Source organism: Pristis pectinata, chromosome 10, assembly GCF_009764475.1.
Source record: "Pristis pectinata isolate sPriPec2 chromosome 10, sPriPec2.1.pri, whole genome shotgun sequence".
Taxonomy (NCBI): Eukaryota; Metazoa; Chordata; class Chondrichthyes; order Rhinopristiformes; family Pristidae; genus Pristis; species Pristis pectinata.
Genome location: NC_067414.1, coordinates 88,482,206 through 88,504,506, shown reverse-complemented (window position 1 = coordinate 88,504,506; position 22,301 = coordinate 88,482,206). Strand labels below are relative to the sequence as shown.

At 42.6% G+C, this 22,301-nt stretch overlaps 1 protein-coding gene across 2 annotated transcripts in view; it reads left to right on the top strand.

Moving 5' to 3' along the window:
- The window catches only part of anapc1 (anaphase promoting complex subunit 1), a 167,657-nt gene that overhangs the window by 39,501 nt on the left and 105,855 nt on the right, over window positions 1-22,301 (top strand). For both annotated transcript variants that reach the window (XM_052025123.1, XM_052025124.1), the window contains exons 14-20: window positions 1,484-1,621; window positions 2,646-2,786; window positions 3,600-3,660; window positions 3,826-4,013; window positions 12,522-12,596; window positions 18,146-18,411; window positions 21,695-21,786. In XM_052025123.1, coding sequence (XP_051881083.1) covers window positions 1,484-1,621; window positions 2,646-2,786; window positions 3,600-3,660; window positions 3,826-4,013; window positions 12,522-12,596; window positions 18,146-18,411; window positions 21,695-21,786 — 961 coding nt within the window. The remainder of the gene's footprint in view (window positions 1-1,483; window positions 1,622-2,645; window positions 2,787-3,599; window positions 3,661-3,825; window positions 4,014-12,521; window positions 12,597-18,145; window positions 18,412-21,694; window positions 21,787-22,301) is intronic.

Here is a 22,301-nt window from a genome sequence, read left to right as displayed (position 1 = left end):
AGACTGATCTTACGTCCTCCACTGTGATCACAGGTTCAGCTGCGTTGGTGGCCGTCAGGGTGGATGGTGACAATCCACTTCCCTTTTGTTCAAAACGCGCATAGAATGCATTAAGTTCATCAGGAAGGGATGCGCTGTTGTTAGCTATGCAGCCTGACTTCATCTTGTAGCCTGTTATGGCATGTAAGCCGTGCCATAACTGGTGGCTGGTCAGGGACTCTATCTTGAGTTGGTATAGTCTCTTGGCATCCCTGATAGCTTTTCGAAGGTCATACCTGGATCTCTTGTACAGATCAGGATCACCAGATTTGTGTGCAGCAGTCCTCTCCTTCAGTAGGGAGTGGATCTCCCGGTTCATCCATGGCTTCCTGTTTGGGAACACCTGTATTGTCCTCTTTGGTACACAGTCCTCCACACACTTGCTGATAAAGTCTGTGATGGTGGTGGCATACTCATCAAGGCTGGCAGCTGAGTCTTTGAACATGGACCAGTCCACTGTCTCAAAGCAGTCACGTAGGAGCTCATCTGTTTCCTCAGACCAGCACTGCACGACTCTCCGTACCAGATCCTCCCGTTTCAGTTTCTGTTTGTAAGCAGGGAGAAGGAGCACAGCCTGGTGGTCTGATTTTCCAAAGTGAGGATATGTCCAGGGGCACTTGAATGCACAGGCTTAATATTGGTGGGGAAAAGTAATGGAATGCCAACTAATGCAGAAAATGGAGAAACATTGAAGGACCAAGCTCACTGAATCCTTGGAAGAGATGACAGAGATCAAATAAAGCTGCTGTAAGTAAATGCATTTACTGCAGAATTCTGAAAAGCCTTTGCTAGGGTACAACAGAGTAGATCAGTGTCAGAATATGCTGAGCAAGGATGCAGGTGGCACACTGGACAGCAGCCTGTCTGCAAGATAAGGCGGAGAGCTGTTTAGAATGGCAGAACACAAGAAGTGGAGTTCTACAGAAATCACTGCTGGGGCCACTATTGTTCACAACTTAAAGTAACAGTTCAGCTTTTAGAATGGTAAACGCAATTGCTAAATTTGTGGTTGACACCAAATGGGGGTGAACGGAGGAGGAGTGGATAGGGTTGGATTTGGTGTAGTCAGTACTGAGGACAACGATGTTACTATGTGCCTGTGATGCTGCTGCAAGTAGGTTTTTCATTGCACCTGTGTACTTGTGCATATGGCAATAAACTCTACTATTGACTGCTGACTATTAACTCCCAGAACAGGCAAAAGAATTAGATGTAAGAGTCAGTGACACTGGTTTGGAGAAGCTTTCCCCTCTCTGGTATTTCAGGACTGGGGCTTTTCCTATAAAGCAATGTTAATATACCCCTTGAAATTAGTTCTCTTCATTGCACACATTTTGTCTTCCTCACCATCATGTTTCATGCAGTCTGAATTTTCAATTGATGACACTATGATTTGTAGATTATCAGGCATGTTTAAGGTGTACAGTTCTGTTTCTTTTTAAAGGTTGGAAAAGTGTTTATTGCTGGGCTTCCAGCTCCTTCATTATCAGTGTCCAACCCAATGCCACGACCTAGCACTCCGCTAGGCAGTGTTAGTACTCCAGCTAGGCCTTCAAGCAGACATCCTGGTGCACTGGACGAGGTAGGAAACAATACCATTTTGTTCATCTCAGTTTAGGTTAACACAGCTGTCCTTTGACTTACCATTCCAGCACTCTATTACAGAAAATGACTACTGGTTCTTGGTTAGGTAGCAGCTTGCACTGTAGCAATAGCACTGAGTTGGTCCCTTTCTGTTCCATTATTTGCAAAATCTCCGCTCACATATTCCAATTTACTGTTTTATACCATATTTTTCAATTCTCCCACTGGATCAAATTCCTTTCAGACAAACATTTTCCACTCCCTTTCCTTGGCTTCAGAGTCTCACCTCTTAGAATAATGCTGTTTTCAGAAAGCTTAAACTTCCATTACGTTATTGGTAATGAGAATAGTATTTGTACAGTACCATATGCAGCCAACACTTGCGGCGTATATTGCTGACCGCACCTCTGGATGGACGATACAATTTGCTTCAGAGTGCTAGGGGATCAGAAAGCTATATAATAATTTCTAGTGTAGTACTGACTTTTTAATATTGATGGTACTCTGATTTTAAAGTCAGTATAATACTAGTTTTTGACACCTTACTAACTAAATTTAAAATAACTTTATTTGGATATGTTGTGATATTTCAACAGTTGCATGTTTTTCTGTAGTCAAGTTTTACCGTAGGACTGTTTCTGGCTGGTATGTAATTATTCTGATTACTTGAAGCAAAATACTTTCCTTTGAGGGGTGCTAAGTATTTTACAAGCTAGTGTTTAAAGACACAGGCAGAGTTTTGTGAGGAAATAATTGTTATTTGGCATAAAAACAGAAAATGCTGGAAATATTTAGTGGATCAGGCAACATTTTTTTAGAGCAAGAGTTAATGTTTCAGTTCAGTGACCAGATGTTCTGATGAAAGGTCATTGAACTGAGGTGTTAACTCGGTTTTGCTTTCCACAAATACTGTCTAACCTGCTGAGTTTTATCATCATATTCAGTTGTTTTTTTTTTATTTTAGATTTCCAGTATTTTGATTTTGAGTTATTATCAATTGGTGTTTGATGCTTTGTTTTAAGACTGTGTGGCCCTCTCCAGTCCCAGAGCTGAGTGATTCCACTAAGATTCATGATTCGACCTACATGGATGATTGCACTTTCCATCAGATGGGAACATATATTCATTCCCTTCGGGATCCAGTCCAAAACAGAGTTACCCTGGTAAGTTCGTGCTGTGGTCTTGCTTGTTGGATGCACTATCATCTGGAATTTCTGGTGTGTCTGCAAAGCTTGTGAGGCTTGGCTCTGCTTAGTATTTTCTAATAAGAGTGGAGATATTGGGCAGCTGCAGTGTGAGGTACACTGGTTACACTGAATGAGGTACACTGAAAGGAATCTGGTTCCCATTGCCACAGGACATTGGTTGTTGGAGCCCTTATTCACTCATAACTGCACTGTTTTACATTGGTGCAGTACGCCTCAAATGACTGGGAAGGAGTAAATTACGCTTTGAATAAAGGTCACACATCCAGGTGAAACATGATTTGATCTATTTTCCATCTTTTTAAAAGATGTTGAAAGGAAGACTTGCAATTACAAAATGATCTTTATCTCCAGTGGAGCATTTTACAGCTGATGAAATACTTTTTTTTGAGGTGTTGAAACACAACATGCAGACATGTAGTCATGAGATGAACCTATACAGGTGAAGGGATAAGTAACATCCAGTGAAATGGGAGTAATTTCCCAGCTGTTCTTCACTATAATGCCTTGAGGTCCACCGTAGGTCCACCTTAAAGGGCAGATGGGGCCCTCAAGATGATGCCTGTGTAATTCTTTCCCCAACCACACTGGGGTACCAGCCATCCTAAACCCAGCTTTCTGACCCAGCTCGAAGAGTGTTGTGAATTGAGACACAGTCAGACAACGTCATGCAGGCGGATTAAACTGGTTGTTAAATGAATTTTTTATAAAGTGAGCCTTGTCTGCGTATCTTCATTCAATGACTGAGTATTTTGTTTTATTTCTCTTCAGGAAATGAGTAATGGCAATTTAATTAGGATCTCAATGCCTGAAATAACAAACTCTCAACTGGGTAAGTGCAAGAAAATCTTGATATTCTTCAACGTATTTAAATGCCATTATATGTACAATTCACAAGGTCTGTAATTATACATGATGAATTAAGTATGGAATTGGGCATTTCTTTGCACTGCAAAAGGAAACATTATCAACATTGTTTTCGTTTAATTTCTAATAGTGAAAAAATGCTTGCAAGCTATAAAGTACATCCTCCCAAAAGAGGTTGCGGTACAGGTTTTGATTAAGTGGTACAACACCTACAATGCTCCCGGAGGACCTAACTATCACTCGGAGTGGAATCTTTTTGTGACCTGCCTCATGAACATGATGGGCTACAGCACAGACCGACTTGCATGGACACGCAATGTGAGTACACCTTGGAAATGCAAGCGGATTTCATATCGCAGGGAGAAGGGGCAGGAGTTGAAAAACATATGGTTTGATGATTGATATTGCTACAGTTATAGAAAGATTGCTAACAATGTTTCCAAGATGCAGCACATTTGTTTAGAAGCATTATGTGATTGGAGGATCAGGACTGATATATTTTATAAGAAGAATAAATCATTTCACTCTAAAACATGCCTTGAAGGTTCATTAAATAGGATTTTAAGACATATCAAAGGAGACTTGTCAAAGTATGTGTTACTGAAGGAGAAAGCCTCCTTTTACTGATGTTATGGACTCAGTGAAAGTCCCTTTAAGATAGAGAGTGTGTGTGTATGTGTGTGTGGGGCGTGCTTACGTCAATAGAAGATAAAGGACGTAATGACGTTGTTGAAGAAGGCAGAAGAAGAAGGAGAGAGAGAGAGAGAAGGGAGAGAGACACCAGCCTGCTTGTTTTCTCTAAAGAGGGATGAGAAACAATAACTGTGTTTGCCACTGAAATCCATGTATGGAAGTTGGAAGTAATCTGGTGGAGTTCACTTTGTTGCTGACCTGTAGAAGGAAACAGGTATTTGTGTGTGGACGACCACGGTTCGGATGCTTTTCGGGGTGAGAAGTCACTACCGAGTAAACACTGAAGTGTCGTTTGGGTTCCATCGTGGAACATTTGGATTTCGTATGTACTCTCTCTATGTTTTTCTACATCTACATCTTATCTTCAGACAACGGTGGTTGTTGAAGAAGCCCTTGCTCATGTTTCACCTTATGGCTTGCGGAACTGAACTTTAAGAACTTTAAGAACCATTCAGGAACTGGGAGTTTTGGACTTTGTCACACACACACACACGAAGAGTTTAGTTTTGGGGTTAACGTTTGAGGTTTAACATTTTTGAATTCTAACATACTAACATTTTTTTTTAACTTTTATTTTACGTATTATCATAAGTAGTGATTAATAAAATAGTTTTTAACACTGAATCATGCTCAGTGTGTTTCTTTTGTTGCTGGTTTGTGACACTGAGTTGCATCCGTTCTACACTAAATTATTGCAAAATGGAAAATTTGAATGCATGCTCTTTGATTTAGAATGAAACATTCTCAAAATATAAAAAAGAAGCAGTTGAATAGTGTTGCATACACACCGCTGATGGAATCACTTTATTAAAATACTAGGTATTCCTTGACTCACAAAGGTGTTACATTCCAGGAACTGTTGAGCAAAAATTTGTAAATCGTATATCTCTTTTTACACTTCCATTAGAGTGTAAGAACTCTGGTTGCATTTCAGAGCTCAAGAATTTCAGCCTAAAAAAAACTAAATACTTGAAAATACATCAACAAAGTGTCTAAAATATAATTTTATTGATAATTAATTGTTAAATTAAGATAATAAAACATACATTGTCACTTACCAGCAACAATAGAAACACACCGAGTCATGTACAAGTGTTAAGAACTATTTTATTATTAACTACTTGTAATGATAAGAAAAGTAAAAATGTTAGATATCAAACATAATCCCCAAAACTAAACTAAAAGTGTGTGTGTGGCAAATTCCCAAACTCCAAGTCCAGGAATAGTTCTCAAGGTTCAGTTCAGCAAGTCATAAGGTGAAACGTGAGCAAAGGCTTTTGCAAAACCACCATTAACTGAAGAGAAAATGTAGAGAGAATATGGAGAAAATTTACAAAATCCACATGTTCCACAATGGAACCCATACGACACCTCAATCACCGATGATCTCCATTGCTTTGTTCCGAAGTATCTGCCAGCCCGAAGGCATCCGATACGTGGCCGCCCACAGAAATACCTGTTTCCCACTACAGGTTAACGACAGAGTGGACTCCACTCGATTACTCCAAAAATCCATACGTGGATTGTATGTGAGAAGACACAGCTATTGTTCTTCATCCATTGATACAGAGACCAGCAGTCAGTCAGTCAGTCAGTCAGTCTCTCTATCTCTTTCTCTCTCTCTCTCTCCTCGACTCACTGAGCAAAACCGTCAGCACGTTGTAATCTTGCTGTCGTGATGACACCACACACACACTACTCCTCTACTGTCCAGGTGCCTTAAAGGGATATTCACCAAATATCAACCTGATCCGTAACAACATAACTACCTCTTTAGGATACTAACCAAGTGTAGCATAAAAGGTCCTGAGGGTGAAGACACAAGAGACTGCAGATGCTGAAATCTGGAACAAAAAAAAAACAAACTGCTGGAGGAAGCAGGAGATCGAGCAGCATCTATAGGAGGGAAAACAATTGTTGGCGCTTTGGGTCGAGGCCCTGCATCAGTCCAGCAGTTTGTTCTGTGCTCCAGATCCTGAGGGTCTTGACAAGATGATTACATCCTCTTGACGGAGAATCTTGAATTTGCGGTCACCGAGTCAAGATAAAGGACAAAGAAATGGCCAATTTTTCCTCAGAAATTCATGAGGTTTTGGAACACATCAAAGGCTATTAGAAGCAGAATTTCTTCAGTGCAGATTTTTGATATTGTAAAGTGTTGAAAGGTCACAAGTGGGTGAGAATGTGGAGTTGACTTTACAGTCAGATCAGCCACATGTTGTGGAGCAGTCTCGAGGGGCTGAGTGGTCTACTCCTGTTCCTAATCTGTAGTGGCTTTGCCTGTTGAGTTGGTGGCAGGGGAGGTGAGAGGCAGAACAGTCACTGGTGTTTGGATGACGGTGGTGCTGGTGAACTTGATGGAGCGTGTGATGTTGAAGGAAAGGACTCTTCCTGTGATTGTTCCTGTGTGGCTGATTTATGAGGATTAAGGAAGGATTCAGTGGACTTCAGAACATCCAACTTTCCATCATGAGGCGGCATCCAGTGCTGCACTTTGTTGAGATTGTCGTCTTTGAAGATGGCTATTGATTTCTCAGGTGGCAGAATGCCTCCAATAGCCTTTTTGTGGTAAGCTGTTTTTTTAGTGGTGATGCTATTTTGGGTGCTTCTTGCTCCTCCTGTGACCTCAAGCCATAACAGATCTCGTTTGTGAGCTCTTCACCGTGTGATTCCAGTAACTGTTCCACATCATCCTGATCCACTTCATCAAACCCAGCCTCATTTTCCAACTTGACAATGTCTTCTTGGAGATCTTTTGGGTTTGTAAAACCCATTCTGATCATTATTTCCTCCATGCAGCATTCATTATTGCATGGTTTACATCATTCCAAGAGGCACTGATGTAGACATTGGCTGCCTTGATCATTTACCTCTTCCAGATTTTCTAGGTTTGTTATTGCCGCTCAAATCCAAAGTGATGTGGCTCATTATGCATTGCAGGTAGTAAGTTTTGAATGTAGTGATAGCACCCTGGTCCATGAGCCTTAACAACTAAATGGCGGTACGGTGGAAAAACCCTACCTGCGTGTTGTCAGCCATCTCTTCATTGTTGACACTAGAGACTGCAGATGCTGGAATCTAGAGCAACAAACAACCCGCTGGAGAAACTCAGCATCTGTGGGAGGAAATGAATTGTTGAAACCCTGCATCGGGACGTCATGTGTCACGTCATCATGCCTCCTGATGCAAGGTTTCGACCCCAAACATCAACAATTCCTTTCCTCCCACAGACGCTGTTTGACCCGCTGAGTTCCTCCAGCAGATCGTTTGTTGCTCGTGTCTTCAATATTAACTGGATGTCTTAGGATATTGTTGATAAAGAGCAAAGCTCTTGTCCAGGTTTTTCCACACACCACTGTCACAAACCAGCAACAAAAGAAACACACTGAGCATGATTCAGTGTTAAAAACTATTTTATTAATCACTACTTATGATAATACGTAAAATAAAAGTAAAAAAAAATGTTAGTATGTTAGAATTTAAGAATGTTAAACCTCGAACGTTAACCCCAAAACTAAACTCTTCGTGTGTGTGTGTGACAAAGTCCAAAACTCCCAGTTCCTGAATGGTTCTTAAAGTTCAGTTCCGCAAGCCATAAGGTGAAACATGAGCAAGGGCTTCTTCAACAACCACCGTTGTCTGAAGATAAGATGTAGATGTAGAAAAACATAGAGAGAGTACATACGAAATCCAAATGTTCCACGATGGAACCCAAACGACACTTCAGTGTTTACTCGGTAGTGACTTCCTCACCCCGAAAAGCATCCGAACCGTGGTCGTCCACACACAAATACCTGTTTCCTTCTACAGGTCAGCAACAAAGTGAACTCCACCGGATTACTTCCAACTTCCATACATGGATTTCAGTGGCAAACACAGTTATTGTTTCTCATCCATCGATAGAGAAAAACAAGCAGGCTGGTGTCTCTCTCCCTTCTCTCTCTCTCTTCTTCTTCTTCTTCCTTCTTCAACAACGTCATTACGTCCTTTATCTTCTATTGACGTAAGCACGCCCCACACACACATACACACACACTCTCTATCTTAAAGGGACTTTCACTGAGTCCATAACACCACATCACGTTGGTCAATGTGGGGGGAGTGAAACAACATGATAAAGTCTACTGCTACTACACCTGGAATGTGTTGGCATATGTTCCTTGTGCCCATTTGGTACCGTCATAACACTCTTTGTTTGAGATGCATCCCTCTGGTGTTTGGGCTTCATTTTGAATTTCTAGCAACATTTTTGTATACCACTTTCAGTGTAGTAAAATATCCCAAGGCACAGGGACTGATTATATAAAATAATCTTTTGCAGTAGAGTTTTTTCATTTTAAAAAATACCATTTGTTCAAGACATTGATTCATGCCTTTGGCACACTTAGGCAGCACGGTGTTGCTGCAGGCACCGGGAACATATTCTAACGCATTCCAGCTGCAGCAGCCTCATATGGTCACAATTTCTGGCTGACTCGTATACTTAATTCCCGAGGTGTGCTCTTTAATGTCCCAGATAAAATCCAGCAGTATTTGTGTTCCTCCTCCTCCTCATGTGCTATCAGTAAGATGCTCATAGTTCTGGATCACCATTTCAAAGAAGAGCATATCAGCATTTTCACTGGTGTCCTGGCCAATGTCTACACCGACCTACAACACTTGGACTATGAGAATCAGTGAGTTGTTAATGGCTGCGTGTAAGAGGTTGCAGGGAATTAAGTGAGGAGTGGAATTGATGGGATTGCTTTGAGAGCCAACATAGTGGGCTGACTGCCCTCCTTCTATGTCATTGTGGCATATCAGAAATGTTAAACAAAAATTATAATATCTGTTGAAGGCTCCAGCTATCTTGGCCAACTAATACTGATTCAACATGATGGGCTATTTCATCTGGCCTGATGTTCATCCGGTACTCACTGTCTATTTGTGGTCACAATGTGCATTGAGCCTCCCTGGCTCCCACCTTATCCCAGGGGAAACTCCACGCTGCTCAACAATCATGTGACTGGGCCTCATCCACAAGCACATACATCTCACACACACACACACACACACACACACACACACACACACACACACACACACACACACACACAATGCCAGTTTTCCAGCCTTCAAGCTCAGAAGTTATTTTTGTCCAGTTTTAAGACCAGATTAATTTAATCATCTGGGAAATTCCTGGGTTCAGTTTTGAGGAGCAAAAGCCAAGTCCCTCCGGGGAGGGAATCCAATACACAGTCACTGTATCAAAATAGAACTTTTAATGGAACTGTATTTTAAAAAAGTCTTAATTTGACAGGAAAGGTCACATTCAACAAATAACACGTTCACATGAATAGCCATTCTGAAAGAATATGGAGGAGGCAGAGTCAGTCCAAGAAAGCATGTTTACAGTTTTAGCAACAGGATATCCAGTCCCAGAGTTAACTTATGGGCTCCTGTTTCGGTCCAGCATTCTATTATTCTCAATACTTTGATGCGCAGTAGCGTAAAAACGTGTGTGGACTTTATTTTTTTCTGATGATTAAATCACATCATAATAAGAGATTATAATGAATGTCTTCAAAGAAAATGGAAAGGTTAATTAACTGCATATAAATGCTGCATAGTTTTATTTGACTCTTTCTGATTTATATTTTTTCATAGTTTTTTATCTGGTGGCACAGTGGCACAGCAGGCAGTGCTGCTACCTCACACCTCCCATGACAGTGGTTCAATCCTCATTCCTGGCGCTCGCTCTGTGGAGTTTGCACATTCTTTCTACAACTGCATAGGTTTCCCATGAGTGCTCCGGTTTCCCCCCCCCCCCCCCATCCCAAAGATGTGTAGGCTGGTAGCTTACTTGACTAGTGTTGGTGAGTTGGAAGAGAGTCCTGAACTGCTGAGTGTTTCCAGCATTTTCTGTTTTTATTTCAGATTTCCAATATATATAATTTTTAAATTTTTTTAACAAATAGGCTCATTCTGTACATGGAGGAATTGCTTAACTTGATACAGAACCTTCATAGTAAGTGCTCCACTGTAGATCCACAGAGGCTTACCTCGCTTCAGAAGGGATTGTTAAAGGTGTCTGAATGGAGACAAAAAAAGTAACTTTAACTCTGAGTAGGTACTCCCGGGCAGGAGGGCACAGGTTCCGACAGAAAATGCTGGAAACACTCAGCAGGTCAGGCGGCATCTGTGGGAAGAGAAACAGAGTTAATGTTTAAAGTTGGAGACCCGTTATCAAAAGTAGGCATTAGTTGCCGGTGCATCAATGACTGCATGTTTAAAAATAGATCTGACCATTTAATGAAAGTATACTTTATTATGAATTTGCAATGGTTAATTTTATTTTAGAACTCAGCTCCAGAAAAAGATGACTATACATTTTGAATATTTTACTTCCCTTATGGCCTAGGAGGCAGCTATTCAGCCCAGCAAATCTAGGAGATATTTCTTTCAATAGCTGAAAGAGTTTATTGCAAGGGTAGTGGAGACTGGAACACTGGCCAGATTTCAGCGGTTCAAACATTCTTTGCATTTTGAAACGCATAAGATGTTGGAAATCTGAAGTACAATCAGAAAGTGCTGGAAATACTCAGAGGTCAGTAAATATCTGTAGAAAGAGAAACACGGGGTTATTATTTCAGGTTAGAGACCCTTCATCTAACTGGGAAAGAGAGAAAACGTGCTAATTTTAAGATCCAGAGAGAATGGGGGAGGGATAGATAGGACTAAGCAAATATCTTTGATAGGGTGAGGCCTGTGTTGTCAAGATAATTTCACTTTATACGGAGCCGTCTGGTTAATAGATTGATGAGGGCAATGATCTTTCTTCGAAACTGGTTGTGTTCATCTGTTGCATCTCCACCTGTTTCTAGACTGAGCCAGGGACCCTGTTTCTTCCTGGATACTCCCTCAGTCTGCGGCCTCTTACCACTCAGAACTCTGGGTGTACTGAAAATTCTGGCTGGGGCCTGGGTCACTGGAAGAGGAGACCACATGCTGACAAGAGAGTGCAAAGGTTCAGCTCCCATTGGCCTGGTGTGAGGCCGGTGAGGTGATGGGAAGATCGGTGTTTGCTGAGGGACACTGTCAGTCCACCCACCTTCTGACCTGAAACAGCACAAAATGTCTGCAACCGCCTGCAGGCGTGTCAGCGGGCAGGTGGGCTTGCTGGTGGGATCCTGCTGTGCACAGGACAGCCACACTATTTGCCTAATTAATCACGGACAATACTTGGTTCCGTGGGCAACAGTTGGATGATTTTCTGAGAGATGGACATGAGTACTCACCAAAGATTTACCTCAGTTGTGCCATCCATACTTTCCAATAGCCCTGAAACTTTTGTTTTGATCAAAGAGAGTGAGAGAAGTGAGTAGTTTCCGTAAGATGAGGTAAGAAGGGGCTCAGTGAGGCCCGTCCCAGCAGCATTGTAATAAGCTATGTGGAGGCTTGTTACTCAGAAAAGTTAACACACTTGCAGCCACATACCTCAGATAGGTAAAGCTCAAGGTGCAGCAAAGTCAAACTTTAATTACTAAAATAGGGGAATAGCACATCTTCGTTATGACATTTATGGATAGCTATCAGTTACTTGATCATGAGAGTGTTTAAAAATAAACTCTTCAACTGACTGGGGGAATCTTTTGGGCTGTTAAAGCAATGAGTGGCCCATGAGAAAGCATTGGGAACAGAATCTACAATTGCCTTTTGTAGTGTTTTGAATAATTATTTGAAAAATAAAAACAAAAGGATGTGAAGGGAAATGTGTTGAAATGAATAATTCTACCAGAGAGCAGTCACACATGACAATATGTTACTTATTCTGCTGTGAAATTCTGTAATCATATACTAATCTGTGATTATGTACAAGATAAAATGGGCTGCATATTGCAAGCTTATCTGAAGAGGTTTTTATATAGAATTGCACAGGTTTTGCTTTGTCATAAATAGGTCTGGTCCACAAAACATTTCTGGTTTTTTTTAATGTGATAAAAATAAACTTGAATTTAGATAGTGACTTGCCACATTATTAAAATATTTCAAAGTGGTGCACATTTTAGGAATATAGTGACCGTCACAATTTAGTCTTAAACAATTGTGATTTAATTTAAATGTGACAGATAAAATGTCTGTTGATTCACACAGCTTGATTTAGAAGGCTCACTGTCGCCTGTGATCGCTGCCAAAAAAGCCAGGCCTTCAGAAGTTGGCTCAGACGAGGTAAGGAAATCGTTCTACAAAATATTTCATCAGGAAGCAATCTGGAAACTATTGTTTTTCTGGTGGGGGAGGGAGTTTCATTGCATTGAATTGTTTGCACTGGATGGGTGCAGTATCCTGGAGCTCAAACCCTACTGCATAACAATAAGTCTGGTTATTTGTAAGATAACTGGTTGTAAGTGGATCCTTCAGGAAAGAGAATTTCTGCCAGGTTCATGCAATAAATGAATGTCAACAAAGTTTGGAAACAGCCTCCCAAAAACAAGTAGCAACTGAGGTCAATATAGGTGAGGCAAATTAACCCAACCTATTTTAATGCCCATTTAGCAACACCTGCACCAAAATGTCTCTTATGTGATTCCAAAATGCTTTGCATTACCATATTTTTTAAAACCCATTTTCATGTTGGATCACTCTTGGCATCAAGTTGTTGCTCATTTTGCTACTACCTTTTGCTTGCAGTTCTCATCCTTTTATTCCATCCATCTTGTAATGTGCAGTCCCTCATGAACCACAGTTCTTTTTAGTTCTTCTTAGGCAGCCCCTCAGGGTTGAGGAGGACTTGCTTCCATCCTGGTCTTGTGTAGGTTCTGAGGTGGTTAATGAACATAGAACATAGAAAACCTGCAACACATACAGGCCCTTCAGCCCACAAAGTTGTGCCAAACGTGTCCCTACCTTAGAAGTTATTAGGTTTACCCACAGCCCTCTATTTTTGTAAGCTCCATGTACCTATCCAAAAGTCTCTTAAAAGACCCTATCGTATCTGCCTCCACCACCATTGCTGGTGGTCAGTGTGTGAAAGCCAGACTCTTCCACAGATGGGATAGGAGCTGGCTGATGAGGCGGGTGGATAGTTTGTAAGGGAGTGTGCTCCTGTAGCTCGAGCAAGGCACCCGTGTGCTCCTGATGCATGGGCTCAAGGTTCTCAACAGTGCTCCATCTTCACTTTGAGCAGTCATGGGCAAGAGGTTCCCTGAAGTCAGTGGAGATGTTGCACTTCTTCAAGAAAGCTTTGAGCACATCCTTGAATCTTTTTCTCTGCTCCCTAGAAATCTCCTCTTATGACAGAACTCAGAGTAGACTGTCCATTTCGGGAGTCCAGTGTCGGACAGGTGAATGAAATGGTTTGCCCAATGCAGCAAATAGTGAGTGACTAGGCCTAGATGCTGGGGATGTTGCCCTAGAAGAGGACACTAAGGTTCACTTAGCCTTCTGGTGAATTTGGAAGATTTTGTGAATATGGTGTTGGTGGTATTTTCCATTGCCTTGAGATGCCTGCTGTGGATTTTCCAGGTCTGGGAAGCACATAGGTGGGTGATGAGCTTCAATCCAGGTCTAGGATTTTGATCTTCAAATACTTGAAGCGACCAAATGCTGTCAGCTCAGTGAAGGTGGTGATGAATTTCATCATGGATGTCTTCCTTCACTGAGAGGTGACTCCTGAGATATGGGAAGCTGTGCGTATTTTTCAGGGTCTCACCATGAACCTTTACTGTTGGAGGGCAGTCTGGTGCAGCTGGGGCAGGATCTCAGTCTTGTGGAATTTGAATTTAAGACCCATCCTTTCACATGCACTAGTGAACGAATGTTGTGAGAAAGGTTCTTTTGGTATCTTAAAGATAAAGGTCTGGACACACAGTCTTTGTAATTTAAAAATGGTTTATTAACAAAGACAAACATGGGGACAGAATGAATGGGAACCGATACACACTCACACACTCTCAAGCAGGAGATCACGAATGTGGAGGGAAATCGCGACAGAGGGTGAGGTGCGCGCGCGTGCGCACACGCACACACACACAAAATAACTGGGTACAAATGATCAAGGAATAAACAGTACAATGTTTGGACACCCTGATTCTGGACAAACATTGGCTCTTTGGTCTCGGGAGTCCTTAGCTAACTGCCCTGAAGTAGTGCACAGCTTACCTCAACATCCTCGGAGACAGAAAGGAGAGAGAAAACCAAACATGCAGCACTTTTATGCTGCTGGGGGGCTGGGTAGCCCAGCAAGGACAAAGGTGTTTTCAACGGGCCAATAGTAGATGTGCCCAGGAACAAAGGTGCTCGCACAGACCAATCCGAGTGGTCCAGCAAGACAAAGGTGTTTACCTAATGGGGTGGAGCCAAACCTTGATTGACAGTGGTGTAGCTTCCGACCTAATAGGCAATGCTATCATCCGACGATGGGGGTCAGGGTCAGTAGTGTTGTCACTGTCACCTGACCCCTGGCCTTTCATACTTCAACGAGTCGAGAATGTCTTGGACCTCAGCCTCCAATAGTGCTCAAAGACAACACTGCCTTGGTCCTGGAATGTAGTTGCCTTTGGTTGAAGCGTTAGTTCTGAAGGTTATCTCCACTCCCGCTGGAATTTTGTTGGAAGTGAGATGGATCATTGTGGTGAGAAAGATTGAGAAGAGAGTTGAGGCCATGATACAGTCTCGTTTGACGCTGGTCATCACTGAGTCGGTTCTGTTGGTATCATAGCTTGCATGTCATCATGGAGGCAAGTGGAAGATGGAAACAAATTCCTTTGGGAAGCTGGGAAACCGAATTTGAGGAGCATGTTCCATGCTTTCTCCTGTTTGATGGAATCAATGGCTTTAGTGAGGTCAAAGTAGGACATGTATAGTAGCTGGTACTGCTCCCTGCATTTTTCTTGGAGTTGTCACACAGTGAAGATCATGTCCACTGTGCCTCCAGATGGACAGAACATACCCTGTGATTCTGGGAGCAGCTCTTTGACCACTAGGAGGAGGATCCTGGTGAAGACTTTCCCTCTGGCAGGCAGCGTAGGGACCCCTCTGTAGTTTCCACAGTTGGACTTGCCTCCTAGGGTCTAGAGTCATACAGCATGGAAACAGGCCCTTCGGCCCAACTCGTCCATGCCGACTGTATTGCCGAGTGAGCTAGTCCCATCTGCCCGCATTTGGCCCACAGCCCTCTAAACCTCTCCTATCCATGTACTTATCCAGATGGTACCTTTCTCGAAGATGGTAACAATTATGGAATTGCTGAAGTCCCTGGTGTATCTTCTCTTCCCAGATGTGAATAATGAAATTGTGGACACGACAGTAGCTCTCCAAATCCGAGTTTTGGGATTTCACTGGGGCTACTGTCTGCTCCCAAAGCTTTGTTATGTTTGAGTTGGGTCTGGCCTTCTCGACTCCTTACTGATCAGGAGTGGCAGTAAGGCTGGCCTGAATAGGTTGCTATGGGAAGGAGTTAATGGTGTTCACATGGAGGATAGAGTCATACTTGAGGAAGTCTTCAAAGTGTTCTTTCCACCAAGCATTGCCTGATCTGTCCCTGATGAGTTCACATCCCCCAGTTCTTGGCTGCCAGGCGTGGGATCTTTTGTGTTTGGGTCATAGGTGTTTTTTACAGCACCAACGAACCCATGCATGTTATGGCTGTCAGCAAGTTGCTGAACCTCCTGTGCTCCATCCACCAGCTATTGTTAGGTCCCAAGTTTTCTGCTGGACCTCTGCCTTCGGATGCCCGCATAGCTGTTTCTTTTCTCTTGAATAAAGGCGGTGCTTCTAATCCAAAAACAGCCTGCATTTGTGGTTAACTATCTCCTCGATCTCCTTATCATTCTCATCAAGCCAATCCTTGTACTTCCTGGTAGAGAAGCCAAGAGTCTCTTTGCAGGTGCCAGTTATGGCAGACTTCAGGACAGCCCATAAACTGTGCACACAGTCTGAAGGCTAGGAGTTGGCAGGTTGTCTGTGAGGTACTGTCTGAGACTGGCCGCCTCTGTAGGGTTCCTGAGGGCTTCAGCATTAATTTTCTTCCTTCTGTTGACACTGATGCTATGGGGCCAAATGATGGAGATAATACAGCACTTTAGGCAGTGGTCTATCCAGCTGTCATTAGTGCCGATCATGGCGTGGTTGATGTGAACATCTTCGTGGTCCCTTACTTGCACAATTATGTAAACAAAAATGTGCCAGTGTTTGGACAACGTGTTGCCTTTTTTTTATATTTTCATTCAAGCACTGTGGGCTTCGAAGGCTGAGCCAGCACTTAATTGCCTATCCGTAGCTTGCCCTTGAGAAGGTGGTGGTGCACTGCCTTCTTGAACTGCGACAGTCCTTGAGGTATGAGTATATCCACAATGCTGTTCGGGAGAGGATTCCAGGATTTGGACCCAGTAACGATGAAGGAACAGCGATATATTTATACAAGTCAGGTTGGTGTGTGGCTTGAAGGGCACTTCCAGTGGTGGTGTCCCCCATGCTTCTGCTGCCCTTGTCCTTCTAGTTGGTAGAAGTTGTGGCTTTGGAAGGTCACGATACCTTGTGTCTGACTCCCTGCCAACACAGAATGTTCACTATGACAAGGCGGTTCTCTGAGCATTTTGTTAAGAGAAGGACCCTGTTGGAGTTAGTCTCCCATACTCCTTCCTCACTGATCACTGCTTGTTTGGGGGGCTGCATCTCTTCCCAATCCGGCAGTGATGTCATCCAGGAGGATCAATGCCCTTTGGGATGTGGATCAAGGTTTTCCAAGGTTGGCATAAGAGGCCCTCCTTGATCTCATCTAAAGCTTGCATAGTTTGTGCACATCCTCTGAAGACTGTAGCTTGTTGGTTCCATGATAGAATGAGCCATGAGTAGAGTTGCTGAGACACTGGACTAGCTCGTTCTTGATGGTGATGCTCATTCCATGGCGTTCCTTTAATAGTTTGGCCCCTCCAGAAGGTGTACCCACCAACTTGTTCTTTGAGCTGGCCATCTCCAGCTGTTTCACTTAGTGCTGTGACCTTAACGTCAAAGCGTCATGAGTCCCTGAGCTATACTAGCAGAGTGACTTTCAGGTCTGTCACTGTTGGGATTGTCTGTCGGGGTCCTGATGTTACTGGTCTGAAACTTCATTGTGGACTGGATGTTGCCTCTATGTGACTTCTTTTAAAAGAAGGTGGTCGTTGCACACCAGCTGCCACATGGGCTTCGCTCCAGTGATGCGGGGCCCCAGTGTGACTGGAAACCAGGCTCTGCTGCATGAATGCTAATGCTCATCCATAAAGTGAGTGCACACACAAATGTCGCCAGCACAGATGCAGCACTGTGGGCACATGCACACACGCACAGCCACATACACAGATACACACAGTCCATTTAACTCATTGTTCAAAAGCCACTCACTCACACAGTAGGGGGCAACTACGGAACACAAAAAGTACACTTGTATGGTTGAATGGGTTACATGGCCGCTGTAAATTGCCTCAAGTGTGTAGGTGAGTGGTAGAATCTGGGAAGAGTTGATGAGAATGTGGGGAGAATAAAAAGTGGGATGAGTATAGGATTAGAGTAAGTGGATGGTTGGCATGAACTCAATGGGCTGAAGAACCTGTTTCTATGCTGTATCTCTCTATGACTCTATGTACAAGATCTACTCAAGTGAGCATTTGAAGCCAAGTTATCGCTTGTTAGAACAGGGCTTGGGCAGAGTTGTTTCACCATTTGTACTGCCAGGGTAAGAAACTTGTAATTCCCTGTGATTTATTACTGGACTTCATGAAAGTGTACCTTCTTTTCAGGATTGGGAATACCTCCTGGCGTGTGACTATCATCGTAATTTTGAGTCTCACCTTTTGGCTGGAGCTCTGCATTTAGACCCCCTGAAGGTGTTACATCCCAAGGAAGAGATATTTCCCAACCTTGGTCTGGATTCAACCACTCTTCTTTTTGGCCACATTCCTGCCATTTTGTTTGTGCTGCACCTGATTTACGAGGAGCTGAAGCTGGACAATCTGATGCGGGAGGGAGCACGTTCGCTTGTTGTGCTCCTGCACCAGCTGGCGAGGTAACAAAGTACCCCTTGAAGAAGGCAATTGTTTTGCCTTTGCATTGTAGCCAGTTGGCTGTACTTTAACCTTGATGCAGGAAGAGACTACCCTCAAGCTAACAGGGAACCTCAGTTGTACCAAAGTGAGTCATAAGGACTCATTTAGCCCCTTATTCCTATTCAACCATACATTAAGGTACGTGGCTGATCTAATCCCTCAGTCCTGATGCAGGGTTTCAACCCATAAGCTCGACAGTTCCTCCCCTGCCCCCCCCCCCCCTCCACAGATGCTGCTCGACCTGAGTTCCTCCAGCAGATTGTTTGTTGCTCCACATTCCAGCATTTGCAATCTCTTGTGTTTCCGTAATACCTCAGTACACTTTATGCAGTGAACCCGAATCCCTTGATTCCTTAAACATCTACCAATCTCTATTTTGAATGAATTTGATGATTGAGCCTCCATGCCTCCTTGAGTAGAGGATTCAAAGGATGCACCACCTCCTGGGTGAAGAATTCTTCTCCACTCTTTGGTGAATGACCGACCCTTATTTTGAGACTGTTGTTAAGACTCTTACTGGTCACCTCTTGTTCTCGGTATCCCAGTCAGGGAAAACTTCAACTGTGCATTTACCCTGTCAAGCCCTGTAAGAGCTTTGTACATTGACGTTCATGCTAAATTTATCACCTGAGCTCACTCTTGACACCAGATGAACTGTAACTGCATCAAAACTTCACATTTGTCCGGAACGGGGTGGACTTTGTACGATGGAGTAGTACATAATAAGGGTCACAAAATATTTAAAATTGAGGAAGGCCAATTTGATCCACCTTTGTTTACTCACTGGAAATACCCTGAAGTTCCACCATGCAGCAATCAATTGTTCTTTGGATGAAAATTTTCTTGATACCTATTGTAAAATTAACAATCACTGTTTAGAATCTGTGATCCCTTACACTCTCAGTTGTTTTAAGTAACCTCTCTGATATACTGTTGCTATAGAGTCATCAAGTAATACACCATGGAAACAGGCCCTTCCATGCTGACCAAGATGCCCACCAAGCTAGTCCCATTTGCCCATGTTTGGTCCATATCCCTGTAAATCTCTCCTATCCATATACTTATCCAAATGTCCTTTTTGCCTCAACCACTTCCTCTGGCAGCTCATCCCATATGCGCACCACCCTCAACATGAAGAACTTGCCCCTCTGGTCCCTTTTAAATCTTTCACCTCTCATTTACTTGGCATAGAACACAGGGATAGGGATGTCATGTTGGAAGTGTGTAAAACACTGGTCAAGCCACAGATAGAGTTTGTGTACATCTCTGGTCATCACAGCTTTTTGTTACCTGTGTAACCTCTTCCTACTCCCTGTTCTGCCAATCACTGGGATCTCTGCATCTCCTCCACACTTCAATTTCCTTTCCTCCCAGATTGATGGGTCTGTCAAGCTCGTAAGCACAGTCTCCTCAATTTTCTTCCAAAACCTGATTTCTTAACATGTTTTAGGGTCTCCTGAACTTTCTTAGCAGGATGTGGACATCACTGACAATGCCAGCATTTTATGTCCAAGCTTAATTGCCCCTGAAAATGAGAAGGCATTTAACTGGATTGATGGGTCTGACGTTACATACAGGCCGGACCAGCTAAAGTCGGCGGATTTCCTTCCCTGGAGGACCATAGTGAACTTGTTGTGTTTGTACGACAATGTGGTAGTTTCATGTTTGCCGTTACTCAGACTAGTTTTTTTGATTTCCAGATTTCATTTAATTGCTTGCATTTGAGTTTCCCAGCTGCCGTTCATATTTGTGTCTCTTGGATCAATGATCCAGAATTCTGGCACAGAATCAGATTTTCTCCTGTGACGCACTTTGAAATGTTACTACCTTAAGGGTGTTAACCAAAAACAACTTGTTGCGACTCTAGTCCAGTCTGAAATTCCTAACTTTCTCAAACCTTCATAATTCTTTGAATAGCATTCTGCTCTGAATACTGTTTAAACTCCTTTCCAACAAATAATTTTGTGAAGTGCCATCAGGATTATTATGTAGAGTAGCTGTTTGCACACCACACCAGAACTGAGATGGATGGCCACGTGAAATTTCTTAATAAGTGTTGGTAATTCAAACATGACTAGACCCAGGCAGATGAAGCGGAGACTTTGTTTGACATCCTATCAGAGTGATCCTCCAACCATGCAGAATTCTCTCTGTCCTGTGCTGGGACTATGAGGCTATTTTTTAAGCTTGGGTTAAAGCCACAAACGTATGAGCTTAATGGATGAGTGCAGTCAACCCAATACACACAACATTTTTGGGTCTCTTTTGTATCATCATTACTGGATTCAAAATGTGTACTGTAAATCAAAGCAAAAAATGCTAGAAACACTCAGCAGGTCAGGCAGCATCAGTGGAAAGAGAAGCAGAGACCTTTTGACCTGAAACATTGACTCTGTTTCTATCTTTCACGGATGCTGACTGACCTTTTGGTGTTCCCAGATGTTCTGTTTTTGATTCAGGTTTTCAGCATCTGCACCTTATTGATTTTTATTTCCTGTAAATATTGGCAGTGTAACTGGACAATGTTTTATCCAGCTGTTGTGTGTTGATGTGCACATTTCCTCAGCCAAAGTGAATGCTAATTGCTTCCAAGAAAAATTGCATCAACCAGATAATTTGTGGTGAGTGAATTAGGTGACCCAATATATTCAGCATTTCTTTGCATCTTTGACCAGCACTGGGCTTCAGAACAAATGCTGTAGATTCTGGCCCTGCCAGCAATGCCTACTTAAAAGAATCAAAATATGCACTGGTGAGATCCCCCATTTGGTCAGTCATAGTTTGCTCCAGTGAAAGATATTATCAGTTGTTTCAGTACAATTATTACATTTAAGCCTTTCTGTCAAAAAGCATTTTATATCCATCACTCTGTGACTTAAAATAGAGGTCCTGGATGAGATCAGGTTGGCTAAAACCAGATAATTTTCTGACTAGTGCTGCAGAGGAGCAAAAATTTTATTAATTTCTGGTTTCCCCTAAATTGTGAGATGCCATTGCTTTCCCAGCCACACCTTCAGCTATCATAGTGAACATCAGTGCAAAATAACTGTCCAAGGATAAGGATGTGGATATTGTATTTTTTCCATAAAATTTGTTAAAATGTTATAAATCCATGCTGTGACAGCTGTTTAAAATCTTCGAACCACTGCATTAAAGTAACACTGTCCTCTTTATAGAAGAGATGCTGCACTCTTTAAAAGCCATTGAGAGTATATTTAAATGTTGGCTTATTTTCTCCATCAGGGATTTGAAACTGGATGCCTACATGGATTCTTACTGGCGAGACTACCCTTTACTGGTGAAAAACTTGAAGCAAAGCTGTAAAATTGATCAAGGTAACAGTGATTTCACAGTCAGCAATCATAGTAACTCTGGAGGATTGCACATTCAGGGATCAGGGAGGATAAGCTGATCTTAAAGGCTCCAGATTTCTGCTGGAAAGCTGGCACTCCCCTGTGGAACTTTCAGCTGCATAAGTGTATGAAAGTTTGGGACTCCCCAGGAAGCGTGCAGTAATGCTGAGGTCACAGCATTACTGGCTGATTCATGGGTGATTCCCAATTGACTCCTCCTTAGAGTCCAGCAATGGAATGCAAATCTCTGCCTATTTCCCAGTACTCATCATTGGGAAATCTTCCTGCTGTCTGACCTGCCATTGTAACCATGAGCCGATCCATTATTGAATGGAGAAGAACGACTGCAAGGGGGAAGAGTAATTAAAAGGTCACTCACAATTTTTATTTAATCGGGTTAATTTAAATATGTTTAATATTTTGTAATCAGTTGTGTTTAATATTTAATTTAATTTTAAAATGCTTAACATTTAATCATTTAAAACACTTTTTAATAG